Here is a 16,413-nt window from a genome sequence, read left to right on the forward strand (position 1 = left end):
TGATTTAATTTTTTTTCTTTTTATCCTTTTCTACCATTTACTATTTCACAAAATATATCAAAGGAAAAGACCAAACAAAAAAAAGTTAAACACTGATACCTTCGTTCCCAACCCCTATTCTAGCAAACTGGACCAATTGGACAACTTGAGCAAAATTGTAATTTCTATTTGTCGTAGTCTTTTACATCTCCACATGTGATGTTCTCCAACGCCATGGAATTTACAATAAAACTCTCTTTTTTACGTCTTTTGCTTGTCGAAAATGGAGTTTTGCCTCCGACTGGTGAAAAGTTTAGATATCTCGGCAGAATATGTTTATGAGTATTTTCCTGTGGGTTCTATCTGCCATGGCTGCTGAGATTTAAAGGAGGAGCAATTGCACATTTCTATAAAATTAAAAGCAAGCTTAACAGAATCAACAATCAAAGAATTCTAACTAGTAGCTTCTTTAGCACCAGCACCACTGACATTAGGAGACCCATCCCTGAAGTACCAAATCAAAGGCTCTGGGTCCATTTTCAACCATTATTATTATATTCACTTAATAGTATCATGACATTTAGGGGTTGTAATTGAATATAAAGAATGGTAGAAATGGTGATTGTATACAGTCAAAATCGGTCTTTCCCCCTTTTAATGATTAATCAAGACCGGTGGGTGACAGGCCAGGGTTCGACCCATGCCATACTGGACCGAGACATGAAGTAGATGACCAAGCTCGTGACTCAAGGTCCAATCTATATCGAGACCAACCTAGATCGAGACTGAGCGGGGTAAAGATCGAGCAAGATCGAGGGGAGCCTGTCGAGTAAAATAATGGAAAGTCGAGATATCCGCGATCGGGCAAGGATCACAGTAGAAATTATGGCACGTATCAAGAAACCAATCATGGGATTTCTTACTGTATTTAGAATTCTATCAAGAGTAGGACTCACCTACTATATAAAGGGAGTCTGATCATTTGTAAAGGATCATCATATTAACGTTACATAAAGCTGTATACTACTTCTCTCTTAAGCTTTCAACATTATACTACTTTGTTCTTGTGTCAACTAAATCTTTACTTGGTTCAAGGGCGATCAAATTCGAAGGCCAAGGCTACTTGATTCATTTGGTTTACTTTACTTCCTATTTACTGTCAATTTCAATATCAATCTACTTTTGCTCAGTTTGTGCCAAGTAAAATCACGTATCCTTAAAATCACAATATAAATTCAATTGTTATTCGTTTTTAGGGTAAGCAGTTTGACACCCACCGCGGGGCAAAGGATAATAATGATTGTCTAGTATAACACGTACTATTTTACGCTTGTTCTTTGAAGTGTCTTTGATTATAGGATTTAAAAATGTCAAACTCTTAGTCAGCACCTCAACACATTGACAATAATCTCAGCCACCACGGCGAGAATGAGAACATTGCAACAGGAAACGTTGCAACCCCTGTTGGCCTCGATAGAGTTCTGGCTGTAGACCCAATCGGTGTTAGTTCGCATGTAGCTATCAATGAAAATTTGACCGTCGATCCCGAAAGCAGCGTTCCTGTGGGCACCCGATCAGCTACTCATAATGCACATGGCGGTGAAGATAGCGGGATCAGCCTGCGGGTAATCTTCGAAATGTTGCAAGCCCAACAGGTAGCAATAGCTCAGCTCCAAAATCAGAACCATACGCCAAGCAGGGTCGAACTCAAGCCATCCCAAGAAGTTGTACATGGGGTTGAATCGGCTTCGAGAAAATCGAATGAGAAGGAATCCGAGACCAATCCTGTTGTTTTAATTTTTAAAGATGCTCGAGCAACTGACAAAGCGAATCGAGACAGGGAAAAAGAAGATCGAGGGAAATGATAAGAAGGTGGAATATTATAACTCCAGGGTTGACCAAATCCCGGGGGCACCACTAATATGGAAAGGACTAGATTCTAAAAAGTTTATACAAAAACCTTTTCCCCCAAGTGCGGCTCCGAACTCAATCCCCAAAAAGTTCCGTATGCCCGAGATTCCTAAGTACAACGGGACGACTGATCCAAACGAACACGTCGCCTCATACATGTGCGCCATCAAAGGAAATAACTTGGAAGATGACGAGATTGAATCCGTGTTGCTAAAGAAATTCGGGAAAACTCTATCAAAGGGTGTTATGATATGGTATCATAATTTACAATCTAATTCTATTGATTTGTTTGCTATGCTTGCAAATTCTTATGTAAAGGCACACGCCAGAGCCATTAAGGTCGCAACAAGAAAGTTAGACCTTTTCAAGGTAAGACAGAAAGACAACGAGATGCTTAGAGAATTCATATCTCGATTGCAAATGGAAAGAATGGATTTGCCACCGGTCACCGACGATTGGGCTGTCCAAGCTTTTACTCAAGGTCTCAACGTTCGGAGTTCCATAGATTCACAACAGTTGAAGCCGAATTTTATCGAGTATCCAGCTATTACTTTGGCTGATGTTCATAATCGGTATCAGTCGAAGATCAGGGTCGAGGATGATCAACTGTGGGCTACTTCCAAGTCCATTTATCCTAATAGGCCCATGGATAGAATCAAGAGGGATATCGATCGAGAACCAAGGTCAAATAGAGATCAATATCAATCGTATAATAGAGATCATAGGTGTCACACCTCCTTTTTCCGCCCCCCGTGAGGGGCGTAGGAGTTTTTTTCAATTAAAGGACGATCGAAACGGGATTTATTTATTTATTTCAGAGTCGCCACTTGGGAGATTTAGGGTGTCCCAAGTCACCAATTTAATCCCGAATCGAGGAAAAGAATGACTCCATATTACAGTCTGCGTACCAGAAATCCGGATAAGGAATTCTGTTAACCCGGGAGAAGGTGTTAGGCATTCCCGAATTCCGTGGTTCTAGCACGGTCGCTCAACTGTCATGGGTTATGGACTGGGTCGACCCGGTTTGAAATGGACCGGGTCATGGGGAAGGTTGGGCAATTATTTGGGCTTGGGGTTGAAATTTGAAGAAGTGGCCCAATTCGATTTTTCTTTGTATTTTTTGCTCTCTTTTCTTTTACTTCCTAATTAATAAAACTAAAATTCTAAATTAAATTACAAACTAAATTATCTTATATAAAAAAAACTAATTAACTCTAAAAATAATTATCGCACATTTAAATAGCAATTAACGATAAAATCGCACAATTTAGACGTTAAATGCTAAAAATGCAACGTACATTATTTTTTATGATTTTCTCATTTTGTAAAACAAATTTAAATAAATACTAAATGAAAATGCGACATATTTTATATTTTTATTAATTTAAAATAAATAAACATGCACAGACAAAAATACAAACAATTATACAAAAATACCACAAAAATACAAAAATTGCACACAAAGGAAAATTGTTTTTTTTGAATTTTTTTTTGGAGTGATTCTCATATAGGGCAAAAATCACGTGCTCACAATAGGGGCAATGGATTTGGACGAAACCCTGCACGGAATGAGAGGAGGAATGATCGAGGTCAAAGTTCATTGGGACTCGTGAGCAAGAATGGTTTCGATAGGGATGTCGAGCCGAAAGAAGCATCGCAATTGTCAGAATATAACTTCAACGTAGATGCATCCGCCATAGTATCAGCCATCAGACGTATCAAAAATACTACATGGCCTCGACCTCTGTAGACCGATCCAGCCCAGAGAAATTCCAATCAAGTGTGTAAGTATCATGGCACCATGGTCATAAAACAAAAGATTGCAGACAACTAAGGGAGGAAGTAGCCCGCTTGTTTAATGAGGGGCATCTTCGGGAATTCTTAAGCAATCAGGCGAAGAATCACTTAAACAATAGAGATTCCAGCAGACAGAACGAACAAGAAGAGCCACTGCACGTGATTCACATGATTGTTGGATGGGTCGATATTCCTCAAGGACCAGTATTAAAACGCATCAAGGTGTCGATCATAAGAGAGAAGCGAACTCAGGATTACATACTAGAATGAACCTTGTCTTTCAATGACGAGGATGCATAAGGGATCGTACACCCCCACAGCGACGCACTTACCACTATAAATTTGGGCTATGGCAATGCTTTTTATTTCAACGGATCAGTAACCGTTGCTATAGATGGTGTATTGCAACGGTTTTAACTGTTACAAATATTATTGGAACTATCGGGACACTTTAGCAACCAAACTGTTGAAATAGTCTAAAAACTGTTCCGATAGAGGTATATATGTCAACAATTTGTATAACTGTGGCAATAAATATATCTATGGTAACGGCACGTTGGAGAAATTTTTTAACTCCCTCCTTATTTTTCACCCAAATTTTCTATACCCTCTCAAATTAAAGGGGCCCATAATCTGATTTTTAATTTTTATTTTTTTAGTTTTTATATCTAATAAAATACTAAATATGTAAACCCCTAATTTGAGTACAAGCCACACTCACAAAATTAAAATCGGCGTCCTTAAACATTCTCCTACAGGCTCCAACGCCTCTGTTCTTCCGGAAATGAGATGATCGACCAGTCATCCATCATCGGGCTGCGGCGGCGTGCTAATCCTTTAGGGTTTCTCCAAATCTAAAAATCGGTAAATATACTCTTATTGCAAAAGTTTCTTAACTCTTGTGGGTGTTGATTTTGGACCTCATTCATGAATTAATCAATTGAGTATATGAATCTTGAAAGTGGGTCTCAATTTGAGTATATGCTCATGGTCGAAGGCTTAATTTTTAGCAGCCTTTTTAATTTGTTTCTTGTAAGTTTATCCACGTGGGTTTTTGTTTCTGTATTTGTTTGATGGTTAATTTGTATTTGCTTTTTATTCGTTGTTGGATGGTGGGAGTGAAAAAGGTTGACTTTTTCCATATGGGGTTGTTTTTTATTTTTTTGTTTAAATTTTTATATTTCTCGTAAGCTTCCTTCATGCGGGATTTTGGGTTTGTATTTGTTTGATTATTAATTTTGTGTGTGTGTTTTGAAGTTAATTAAAAATTGGTACTTTGAATTTCTGAATTGTAATTATCTGAAGTACTCATGTGGGTTTGCATTTTAGTATATCTATTTTGTGTTGGTTTCTTTTAAGTCAACGGAAAAAAAAAGTTCTTTTCATCTTGTTGTTTCCTTTCTCATGTAGGTTTGCATTTTAGTATATCTATTGATGGGTGATTCTGATTTCTGAGAATTTGAAATATTGTTTGGGCTTTATACATCCAAGAAATGAACTATTAGTAAATTTATACAATATTCTTGTTTGCCATATCGTAGCTTTTAATAGTTAGAGAACACGGATGAAGAAAGTCAAACTTTTTTCTTCATAATTTTTAGATTCCAATATTTGTTGAATTATCCAGCTTCACATGTGTGTACCTAAGAATTTATAAGGGGAGCATTTTCTTAATTGTTTCTTATTCTTTTTTAGATTTTTATGTGGTCTTGAATTATTATCTAAAAAAGGTGAATCGTATGTATCCTGCCTGTAAGAAAGTTTAAACTAGTTGGGATCCTCTATATGAATCGTCTACATTGGAATCGTTTGTACCCATTTTATTAGTATTAAAATATTTGCTTCTTCAAGGAAAATAGAAATTCTCAATAATTAGTTCTTTGAACATCAAGTCTCTAACCAGAATTAAAGATTCTGGCAATTATCATCCTTGTTTCGATTACTGTGCAATTCTCTAACTGAGTTATGGAAGCTTGAACAATAATGATATACATGAATTCTTTGATTGGGTTTGGGTATAATTTAAATATAATCAATTGAGTATATGAATCTTGAAAGTGGATCCATTTTTAATTTTACACAAAAAGAGATAAGACAATTAAATATGGTATCTTTACTTCCTAATTTCTTATCTTGTATCAAGAACTTTAACAATACGGTATATGGGAAAACTCTAAAAACAGAGCCTCATTCTATCTATGTTTGTCTGATAAATAAGACAAACAATATTGATGTCTGTCACTCGTTTATGAAGGATTGTAGTAAAGTGTAACTGCTTTTAACAGAGAAGCTTCCCTCTTTAGTTGTTGTCCAAATTAGGGAAGAGCTAACTAAAACATACTTGTCCAATTTGTAGATATTTGGATTCTCATGTAGTTGCTCATTTTTTTTGTGTGGAAAAACTAGCTGAAACATACTTGTTCAATTTGTAAATATTTGGTTTCTCATGCAGATGCTCATTTTTTTTTTGTGTGGAAAAACTAGCTGAAACATACAACTTAATCCAAAAATTAGTTGGATAAGTATTGTCATTTTGTGGATTGATTCTCTGTGAACAAGTTTGTAATTTTAATTTTATCTGTTTATACATGTTGACTTTTTATATTTTTTGTATTGTGCAGAGATATATTTTTATCCAATTACGAGTCCCATAACTCAGCTATTTGTTCTGTTGCAATCTTAGCTTTGTTGATTTAACTGAAGCTTCAGCGTTTAAGTTTGAGAATGTACAATTTGTTTCGCTATCTAAAAGTAGTTTGATTTTCATACTTTTGTTTGTGGCTATTTTTGGTTCCCTCTGAGCAATTTTTTGTGTGTATATATAGGTGTATTCTTTATATTTCCTTAATCTCATGAAGTTTAATCTCTATTTTATAAATTAATCTTTAAAAAGTAAAAAATTAGAGCTGGTTGTTCGTATTTTCATTTTAGCTTAATCAGATTCTTCTGTTTTTAGAATAAATAAACTTGGAGTCCTACCCAATATATATATATATATATATATATATATATATATGTATATATGTTTTGATTATGTCCAGTCGTCTTGAGTCTCTGGCATAGTTGTTTGTGTGTCTTGATATAAGGTATATTGTCTTGTAGCCAAAAGAGTACGGTGTCGTTCTACTGACTAATGCAATGCATTTTTTGTTCTTTGGTTTATTAGATTATTTTTCTTATTATAGTATTTGTTTATGTATTACTGTAGACTATGCGCGTCGACATGAATTATTTGAATTGATAAATTTTAGGTATTCATTCAACATGAGTAGATTAGTTTTGCATTGAGAAAGTGTATTATAGGTCAGAAACAGAAAAATATATTAAAAGCTAGAGTAAAACAAAAATGAAGGTCATTGTTAAGCAAGAATTTCTCTGAGTCATCAAATCAGAATATAGTAGTGCAACACCTTTCTTATTATTCTTTCTAAAAGCAATATGCTATATTTTTTCTTGGTAATAATAATATAGTATCGAGATATAACTTTTCTTAGCTTGAATATTAATTTTGGTGATTTGACTATGTTATATAGGATATTCATGGATTATGGTGATAAAAGTTGGATGAATCTTCTGAGATGGACTGATGAGTATATCCATAGAGTGAATAATTTTCTTAATGTAGGTTTGGTGATGGGGTTTATTCTCTGTCCTAGGATATTTAGGGAAAGCTTATAAAAACATGTAAGACTATATTCGTATATCGTTCCCTAAACATCCTAAGATAGAGATTAAACTTCATTGCTATTCTTGATCCCATAGGTTCCTATCAAATCATCTTGTTGTTGCTAACTTTTTGCATTCTTATCTTGATCTGGTATGCTTGTAACATTCTCTATTTCAATGGATTTTGCTTATTACTCTCTAAACTACTATTGGGAAGGGTCAGTAACATATACTATGTTGTTCTTTTTTAGTAGCTTGCATACACATTTGATGTCTAAATTTGGGTCTACGTAATGTGTTTATCGGTAGAAGAGCTAGGCTCATGACTAACATCTTGTATGTCCAATCTATTCTTTTCTTTTTTGTCCCATATATTTTGTCCAGGCATTCAATATCTTTGGGTGTGCTATGATCATTCTTCAACCAGATTCTCTTGAAGGGTAATGACTTTGTTTATCTTCTTTTGTAGGTGGAGTAAATCAATAAATGGAAGATGAAGGCAGTGAAGATCTGGACCTTGCTTAAAATGAATGTTGAATTGCTATACATGAATATTCTAGGAATCTTTTGTTAACAATATTCTGAAACTTACTATCTTGAAATGTATTAAACTTATGCACTTGGGATAGAACATTTTCTTTATGAATATTATTAGCTTGTCGGAGAATTTATATTATTAATAGTTTCATTTTGTGATTTACTTAAATTTTAGAGTTATCATAATTTATTATATATATAAAAAATTAGTTACAACTGGGGCTATATTTCTGTTTAAAATAAACTGTTACAATAGCCTACCAGAACCGTTGCAATATGACACAAATGGTGTTCCATTAGAGAATGTAAACCGTTGCAATAGGTCCGGTAAACTATTCTAAAATGTCCTATAAATCGTTCCAATATCCATACATAACTGTAACAATAGCTTTCACAAGTGTTGCATCAGATAATATTATAACGGTTATGAACCGTTGCATCAAGAATATAGTAACGATTTTAAACCGTTCTAACTGGAAAGAATAATCGTCCCAACAAAGAAAGGAAAAATCGTTGCGATAGACGTCTTTACAGCAGCGGAGACGCAAACCGTTGCAAAAACCGTGCCTATAGCTCTATTGGCACGCGGGCAGATGGAACGGTCTGTAAACCGTTCCAATATCGCTATGGCAACGGTTTATCTACTATTGGAACGGTTTTCCATGCGTTACTATAGACCAATTTTTCAGTAGTCGTACTAGTAATATCTGTACTTATGAATAAGACTCAAGTTAAATGTGTTTTAATTTATCCAAGTAGCTCGGCCAATGTTATCCGATCGAGGGTTGTAGAACAGCTCAGCCTACAGGATGAGGTTGTGCCCGCGACCCAAGTACTAAACGGCTTCAACAAGGCGTGTGAAACCACCAAATGCGAGATAACTTTGCTGGTAAACGTGGCTGGGAGCATCCAAGAAATGAAGTTCCATGTGATTGAGGGCGATATGAGGTACAATGCCTTATTCGGGAGATCGTGGATCCACAACATGAGGGCAGTACCCTCGACCCTTCATCAAGTTCTAAAGTTTCCGATACCGAAGGGAGTCAAAACAGTCTATGGGAAGCAACAAGCTGCCAAGGAAATGTTTGCCTTTGATGAAGTGATATTCATATCGGTGATCTCATCAACAAAATGGTCAAATTCGAAGGGAAAACAGGAGGTCAAATAGCAATCACAGACACCGGCCTCGACCCAATTAGAAAAGTAGGGGAAACAAGGATGATGACTATGGTGTTCCTCGATTTTTCATAGTCCCCGATGATTCCGACGCCAACAAGTCAACGATCGAAGAGCTGGAACAAATCATATCGACCGAACATCAACTCGAGCGAAAGGTATACTTGGGCACAGGGCTAGCCCCCGAGCTCAGGATAAAACTTATTCAATTCCTTAAAACTAACATGGATTGCTTTGCTTGGTCTCATCTCGTTATGAAAGGAATCCTACTAGAAAGTACCACCCATAAATTAAGCCTGGACCTGAAATTTCGTCCGATGAAGCAAAAAAGAAGGCCCCAGTCCGAGGTCAAACACGCTTTCATCAAAGACGAGGCAATCAAACTTCTCAAAATAGGGTTCATACGGGAAGTAAAATATCCTGAATGGTTGGCGAATGTCGTAGTAGTCCCTAATCTATATGCATCAGGATCCTGATTCATGGATCTCTCGGTTCGAGAAACCAAAATAAGAGGCTCGAACAAAGGGAAACAAACTTAGAATGTGTATAGACTACAAAGACCTGAATAAAGCATTCCCCAAGTATTCTTTTCCTTTTGCCTAATATCGATCGCATGATCGATTCCATGACCTGCCATGAGATCCTCAGTTTTCTCGATGCCTATTCCGGGTACAACCAAATACGGATGAACCTAGAAAACTAGGAAAAGACCTCGTTCATCACCAAATATGGTACCTACTAGTATAATGTAATGCCATTCGGACTAAAAAAATGCTGGTGCAACCTATCAATGCCTAGTTAGCCGAATGTTCGAAGAACAAATAGGAAAATCTATGGAAATTTATATTGATGACATGCTAGTTAAGTCCCTGCGAACATAGGACCATTTGAAGTATTTGCAGGAAACTTTCAGTACATTGAAGAAATACAACATGAAGCTCAACCCGGAGAAATGCGCGTTCGGGGTCGGCTCCGGCAAATTTCTCGGCTTCATGGTATCCAATCGAGGAATCGAGATTAATCCTAACAAAATCAAAGTGATCGAGGATATCATGGTAGTAGAAAACGTAAAGGCCATGGAGAGGTTAACAAGGCACATAGCCGCCTTGGGGCAATTCATCTCGAGGTTTTCCGATAAGAGCCATCGATTCTTTTCGTTCCTAAAGAAGAAGAATAACTTCACATGGACTCCGGAATGCCAACAGGCCTTAGATGAGCTTAAACGGTACTTGTTGAGCCCGTCGCTACTTCACATGCCAAGGGCGTACAAATAACTTTCCTTATATCTGGCAGTATCGGAGGTAGCAGTAAGTGAAATCCTAGTCCGAAAAGAACAAGGTACGCAATGACCTATCTATTATGTTAATCGGACCCTAGGTGAAGCCGAAACTAGGTATCATCATCTAGAAAAGTTAACAATCTCTTTGATAAGCGTCTCTAGGAAACTAAAACCATACTTTCAATGTCATCCCATATGAGTTGTAACAACTTATCCTCTTTGAAATATTTTGCATAAACCCAAGCTTTCGGGACGATTGGCCAAATGGGCCGTAGAACTCAGCGGGTAAGATATTGAGTATCGACTCCGAACAAACATCAAGTCTCAACTCTTGGCAGACTTTGTGGCTGACTTCATGTCAGCCCTAGTACCTGAGGTTGAAAAAGAACTATTAGTCAACTCGAGTACATCTTCAGGTATCTGGACCCTCTTTACGGACTGTGCTTCGAACATAAAGGGGTCCGGACTTGGCATCGTGCTAAACCGCCCACAGGTAACGTGGTTAGACTATCTATTAGAACTGTAAAATTGACTAACAACGAGGCCGAATATGAGGCCATGATTGCACGTATCAAACTGGGCAAAGGCTTGGGAGCAGAGGTGATCGAAGCCAAATGCGACTCCCTCGTCATTGTGAATCAGGTTAACGAAACCTTTGAAGTTCGAGAGGAACGAACGCAAAGATACGTGGATAAGCTACAAGTAACTCTACACCGATTCAAGGAATGGAATTTGCCACATGTGCCTCGAGATCAAAACAGGGAAGCTGATGCCCTCGCAAACCTAGGGTCATCGGTCGAAGACAACGAACTCAATTCGGGGGCTGTCGTACAACTCATGAGGTCAGTGTTCGAAGAAGGACACGCTAAGATAAACTCCACAAGCTTGTCCTGGGATTGGAGAAACAAATACATAGAGTACTTGAAGAACGGAAAACTTCCCTCAGATCCAAAGGAATCGAGGGCCCTGCACATAAAGGCAGCTTGATTTAGCCTGTCCAAAGATAGAACCTTACTCTGAAGGATGTTCGAGCGTGTGCTAGCAATAAGTCTGGGACTAGGAGATACCGAGTATGTTTTGAAGGAAGTCCACGAAGGCACATGCGGGAACCATTCAGGCGCCGAATCTCTGGTTCGAAAGGTAATCAGAGCCGGCTATTACTGGAATTGATATGGAAAAATATGCGAAGGAATTTGTACAAAAGTGTGATAAAATGTCAAAGACATACTCCGATGATTCATCAACTCGAGGAGCTGCTACATTCGGTTTTATCCCTATGGCTGTTCATAAAGTGGGGGATGGACATCGTCGACCCTCTTCCGTCGTCACCAGGTAAGGCTCAATTTGTTTTTGACTGACTATTTCTCTAAGTGGGTTGAAGCACATGCTTGCCAGAAGATCAGGGAGAAATAAGTCATCGACTTCATTTAGGACCACATCAAATGTCAATTCGGGATACTACCTGAAATTGCATGTGACAACAAAAAATAGTTTATCGGTAGTAAGGTGACCAAATTTCTCGAAGGTGTCAAGATCAAAAGGATTTTATAAACTCCTTATCACCCTAGTGGGAATGGGTAAGCCGAGTCGACCAACAAAACCACAATACAAAACCTCAAGAAAAGCTTGACCGACACCAAAGGAAAATGGAGAGAAATCTTGCCCGAAGTCCTTTGGGCATATCGCACAACTTCAAAGTCCAGTACCGGGGCTACCCCGTTCTCTTTGGTTTATGGTGCTAAAGCTTTAATACCGGTGGAAGTTGGGGAACCAAGCATCAGATTCTAATATGCGACAAATGAATCGAATGACGAGGCCATGAATATGAGCCTGGAGCTATTGGATGAATGACGTGAAACTGCCTTTGTTCGATTGGTTGCCCAAAAATAATGGATCGAAAGTTATTACAAATAAATGGTCAACCTTCCATATTTTAATATCGAGGACTTGGTACTGAGGAGGGTCATGTTAAACATATGAAATCCCAATGAAGGGATATTGGGTCCGAATTGGGAAGGGTCGTACCAGATTCTCAAAATCACAGGGAAAGGATCCTATAAGCTCGGAACGATGGATGTAGAACAACTACCGAACAATTGGAACGTAACTCATCTCAAAAGGTATTACTGCTGAGGTACGAGTCCATTTCAATTCTTTCTATTTTTTGACTAACACTTGCAGGTTATCAACAAGGAGCAGCATGAAGCCTTTAGGTCTTAAAGCACGCATTACACTCTTTTTCCCTTGAACCATTCTTGTCCTAATTGGGTTTTTCAGCAAGGTTTTTAACGAGGCAATAATGGATCGTACTAACTTATAATAAAAGGCTGATCACGAATCTGTATCAAAGATAATGTTTATAGTATCTGAGATTTCTCTACAATCAACCTCGAATATTGGGGGGATTACCCTCGGATATTGAATTGTTCTAGAAAGGAAATTATTTCGAAATGAAAGGGTCTCAATAGGTAGGATTTATTGTAAGGGAGAAACAGTCAGAACGAATTGTGCACACATAGATTGCTCGAGCCTTGACACAAAACATGTATGCATGTGTGACTATTTTTGACAAGAATAAAGAGAAGTACTTTCCTTGCAACTATTTAATGTCATGGAAAATTTTTCACTTTACAATCCCATACTTTTGATCTATTATAGAGACGAGCACAAGAGTCGATTGCAACCTGAGTTCAGATAATCACTCCAGCACTTGCGGACTATCGTCCATAAAATAAACTCGAACAAATCGAACTATTGAACATCAAGGGCATAAGACCTTTTAGACAACCCTCGAATTTTAAGGCCATGGCCATACCCACTCGGGGACTGCTATCTTAGGCAAGCCTAGATAACTTAGGAAAGCGAGCTCACTGGGCTACACCTGAACTAAAAGGCTACCTCCAATTTAACACGATTCGGAGACGTCTGAAATTCGTAACAAAAATAGGCCTTCGAAAAAGAAAAAATTCTTTCACAACCAGTTCTAAAGGCTACCCTCGGCAGAATCTTAAACTTAAGATATTTTTGTGAAAAAACTTCGGTAACACCGAACCCCGATAATGCCTTAACCCGGAAGGGCAATAAAGGCAGAGTTTGTTCAAACCCTCGAACACAACCTTATTATTTTGTGCTAAGGCATTCCAACCTTTGTGAAAATAAGCAATAGAACAAAGGAAAAATTTTAGAGCCGAAAAGGGTGGAAAGCCTTTTATATAAACAATCTTTTTACAAAGATCAGATCGGCCAAAAACAAAAGAAAGCAAAATACAAAGGCCTAAGGACTACTTTTACTTCTAGTTCAAGAGATCATTCTCACTCGACTAGAAAGCCTAAGGGCCACTTTTATTTTCGAGTCTGAGAAACCACTCTCATTCGCCTATCAAGCTTAAGGGTTACCTTAATTCAAGTTTAAATAAATAATCCCACTCGGCACAAAACCGCCTAAGTTCGAATTCGAGCTTTCGATCGAGGATTACCGATCAGAAATGGTCGAGGGCAGTACTTACTATCGGCCCTTACCGCCTCAAAGCTTCGAATGCGACCCTATTATATCATGCTAAGGCACTTTTGACCTTTGTATAAATTAATGAAAGGCAACAGAATCTAAAACCATGGAAAGGAAAAAAATTATACAAAAAGCCTTTTATCAAGGGCCACATGGCCCGATCGAGAATTTTTTACAAAAGCCGATAGGCCTCAACATAAAAGCAAAAATTACAAAGCCTAAGCAGCATGATCCTTATCGGATGAAACATCTTTGCCCTCGGAGTCTTCTCCACTAAATTCGCTCAAACTCTCGGAGTGTTCCTCAGGAAAAACCAGTTTTCGAGCCCTTATTTCTTCTGCTCTGGCAATCATGATTTCAGTGGATATATCAAAACCCTGAGCATGGGGTCCCTCGAAGGCCTCCCTTAGAGCTTGCCACTTCTCATGATCCACCATGCTCCTGGCCTGTGCCTGGGTAGCTTCGACATCGACCTTGTATTGGGTCACATTAGCTTGGGCCTTGGTGTTGGCCACTGCCGCCTCAGATTTGGCTACTTCGAGCTCTCTGGCCAAGTTGGCTAAATTGGACTGAAGCTCCTCAATTTTCTTTGCTTGCACCGAGGCCTTCTCCCTTGCAGCCCGAACCTGAGATTTGGCCGACTCCAGCTTTGCTTGTACGACCTCCTTTTTTGAAGCTAGGATGTCTGTACACCCCTTGAACTTTTTAGCTTCGGCTCGTATTTCGTCTATTTATATCTGAAGGTCCTTGATCTGTTCGAGCCTCTATCGAACCTGTAGAATTGGATCATTAGTTGTTATCTCCAACTTATCTTCACTATCATGAAGCACTCGGAATACCTGCTTGGCCATCTCAGCATGCTCATCTCGAGCCGTCACCATATCTGCATGGAGCTTCTCACTGAGAGGCTTATAAGAAGGCTCCGAACCTCAGCCTTGCGCTCCTCTCAGATTCGAAGGAAGGCCTCATGATGCAATACCGAAGCCTACAAGTAGGGAAGAATATGTTAGAATTATCTATAATTTAAAGTTTTAAAAAGATAATGGAATGGCCCTCGAACTTACCCGATTCAGAGCGTGATGGGCCTCGTTGAACAAACAAGAAACTTCCACCTCATCCATCTTGCCTTGGTCTTCTTCAGTGACCAAGCATCGGAGATAGCTAGCCACCCCTACGGGAGCATAAAGAACCCGAGCATCCTCCTGGTCCAAGATGATAATTGATCACTTATGCTCGGAATCGACACTGGGAGCCGGAAACTAATTGGTCATTTTAAAGCTTGAGGAAGCCTCAGTCGAGCTCTTCCTCGGTACATCCAAGTCACCCAGGCCGGTGACATTTTCCACTCCAACAAAATAGCCACAAAAAGGGTCTTCTGCTCCATGGACCCCTTCCCCGTGGCAATTCTCCACTGCCTGAGCTTCATGCATCATCGACTCAGTGAATGGAGGAAACAAGGGGGAATATTCAATATCTACCACCCCAAGTAAATCTTTTAGGGCACCGCCTTCATCTTGGGAAACCTCGAGCATGGTTTCTACACCAATATCGACTGCCTCCTCGATAGCCTTCTCACCTCGAGGTAAAGTGTCTTCAGCTCCTTCTGGCTCGGGGACTTCGTCAAATGGAGGCAGAGCAGTTTCAGCTCCCGCCAACCCAGTAGTTCCTTGAATCTCGGTGCCAGCTCGCACACGGGCCACCAACCCGGAGTCTTCCTCTTCTTCGACCTCATCTTTAGCCGTTGGACTGACTACAAAGTTAGAGGGATGGCGTTCCCCTTGAGTTGACGGGCCATTTTATTTTAGGGTTTTTGCCCCTCAGAGTTCGTGGACCTCGAAGCCCTTTTCCTTTTCTCCTCCTTCACCGGCTTCGAGATAGATGGTGGGGGAAGAATTTCTTCATCACTAGATGGGGGCCTCATTGCTACGTTCTTCTCGAGGCCTACAAAAGGAAAAAGATGAGTAAGATCGATACGAGACCCGAACGATAACCGTTCTAAGAAAGAAAATTACCGTGGTTACGGGCCTCCCATTGACCCTTTGATAACTCCGTCCAAGCACGCTCGGAGTAAGACTTCTGCGACACTAGGCCCTCAACCCATTGCCTGAGATCAGGGATTACTTCCGACACATGGGCCATAGTTACAACACAAAAAACATAGATGAGGAAAGAAGATGAGAAGTAAAATGACAAAGTTAGATATTCAAGGCAAAGCAATACTTACGATTCATGTTCCATATTTTAGGAAACGACATGTCTTCGGTAGGGATTAGGTCTAAAGTCTTTATTCAGACAAATCAGCCCATACAACCTCGATCTCGGGTCTCATCTATGCTCGAGAACAGGGGTTTGGTGGCTCGGTGGTAAAGCTTGATCAATCCTCCTCGATAAAGCCGGTGATTATAGAGATGCATAAGGTGATCAAGGGTAAAAGGATGCCCCTCGATCTTGTTTACAAAAAATTGGAGAAGAATCATGATCCTCCAGAATGATAGATGAATCTGGCCTAGGGTCACATCGTACCTCTTGCAGAAGGAAATAATGATGGGGTCTGAAGGACCCA

General features: G+C 39.1%; 1 protein-coding gene and 1 long non-coding RNA gene across 2 annotated transcripts; both read left to right on the forward strand.

Moving 5' to 3' along the window:
- The first annotated feature begins 1,986 nt into the window (after positions 1-1,986).
- LOC104220219 (uncharacterized) lies at positions 1,987-2,646 on the forward strand. Its single transcript, XM_009771045.2, has one exon. The coding sequence runs from the start codon at positions 1,987-1,989 to the stop codon at positions 2,644-2,646; it is 660 nt and encodes a 219-aa protein (XP_009769347.2).
- A 1,577-nt stretch (positions 2,647-4,223) lies between these two features.
- LOC104220215 (uncharacterized) lies at positions 4,224-8,059 on the forward strand. Its single transcript, XR_709453.2, has 2 exons — positions 4,224-4,551; positions 7,823-8,059. It is a non-coding gene; the product is annotated as an uncharacterized lncRNA (long non-coding RNA).
- Positions 8,060-16,413: the final 8,354 nt, after the last annotated feature.

This window comes from Nicotiana sylvestris, chromosome 1 (genome assembly GCF_000393655.2).
Source record: "Nicotiana sylvestris chromosome 1, ASM39365v2, whole genome shotgun sequence".
In the NCBI taxonomy this organism is placed as follows: domain Eukaryota; kingdom Viridiplantae; phylum Streptophyta; class Magnoliopsida; order Solanales; family Solanaceae; genus Nicotiana; species Nicotiana sylvestris.

What these genes read in the sequence shown, in the direction of transcription:
- LOC104220219 (XM_009771045.2), top strand. Translation starts at nt 1,987, where the DNA reads ATGCCCGAGATTCCTAAGTACAACGGGACGACTGATCCAAACGAACAC.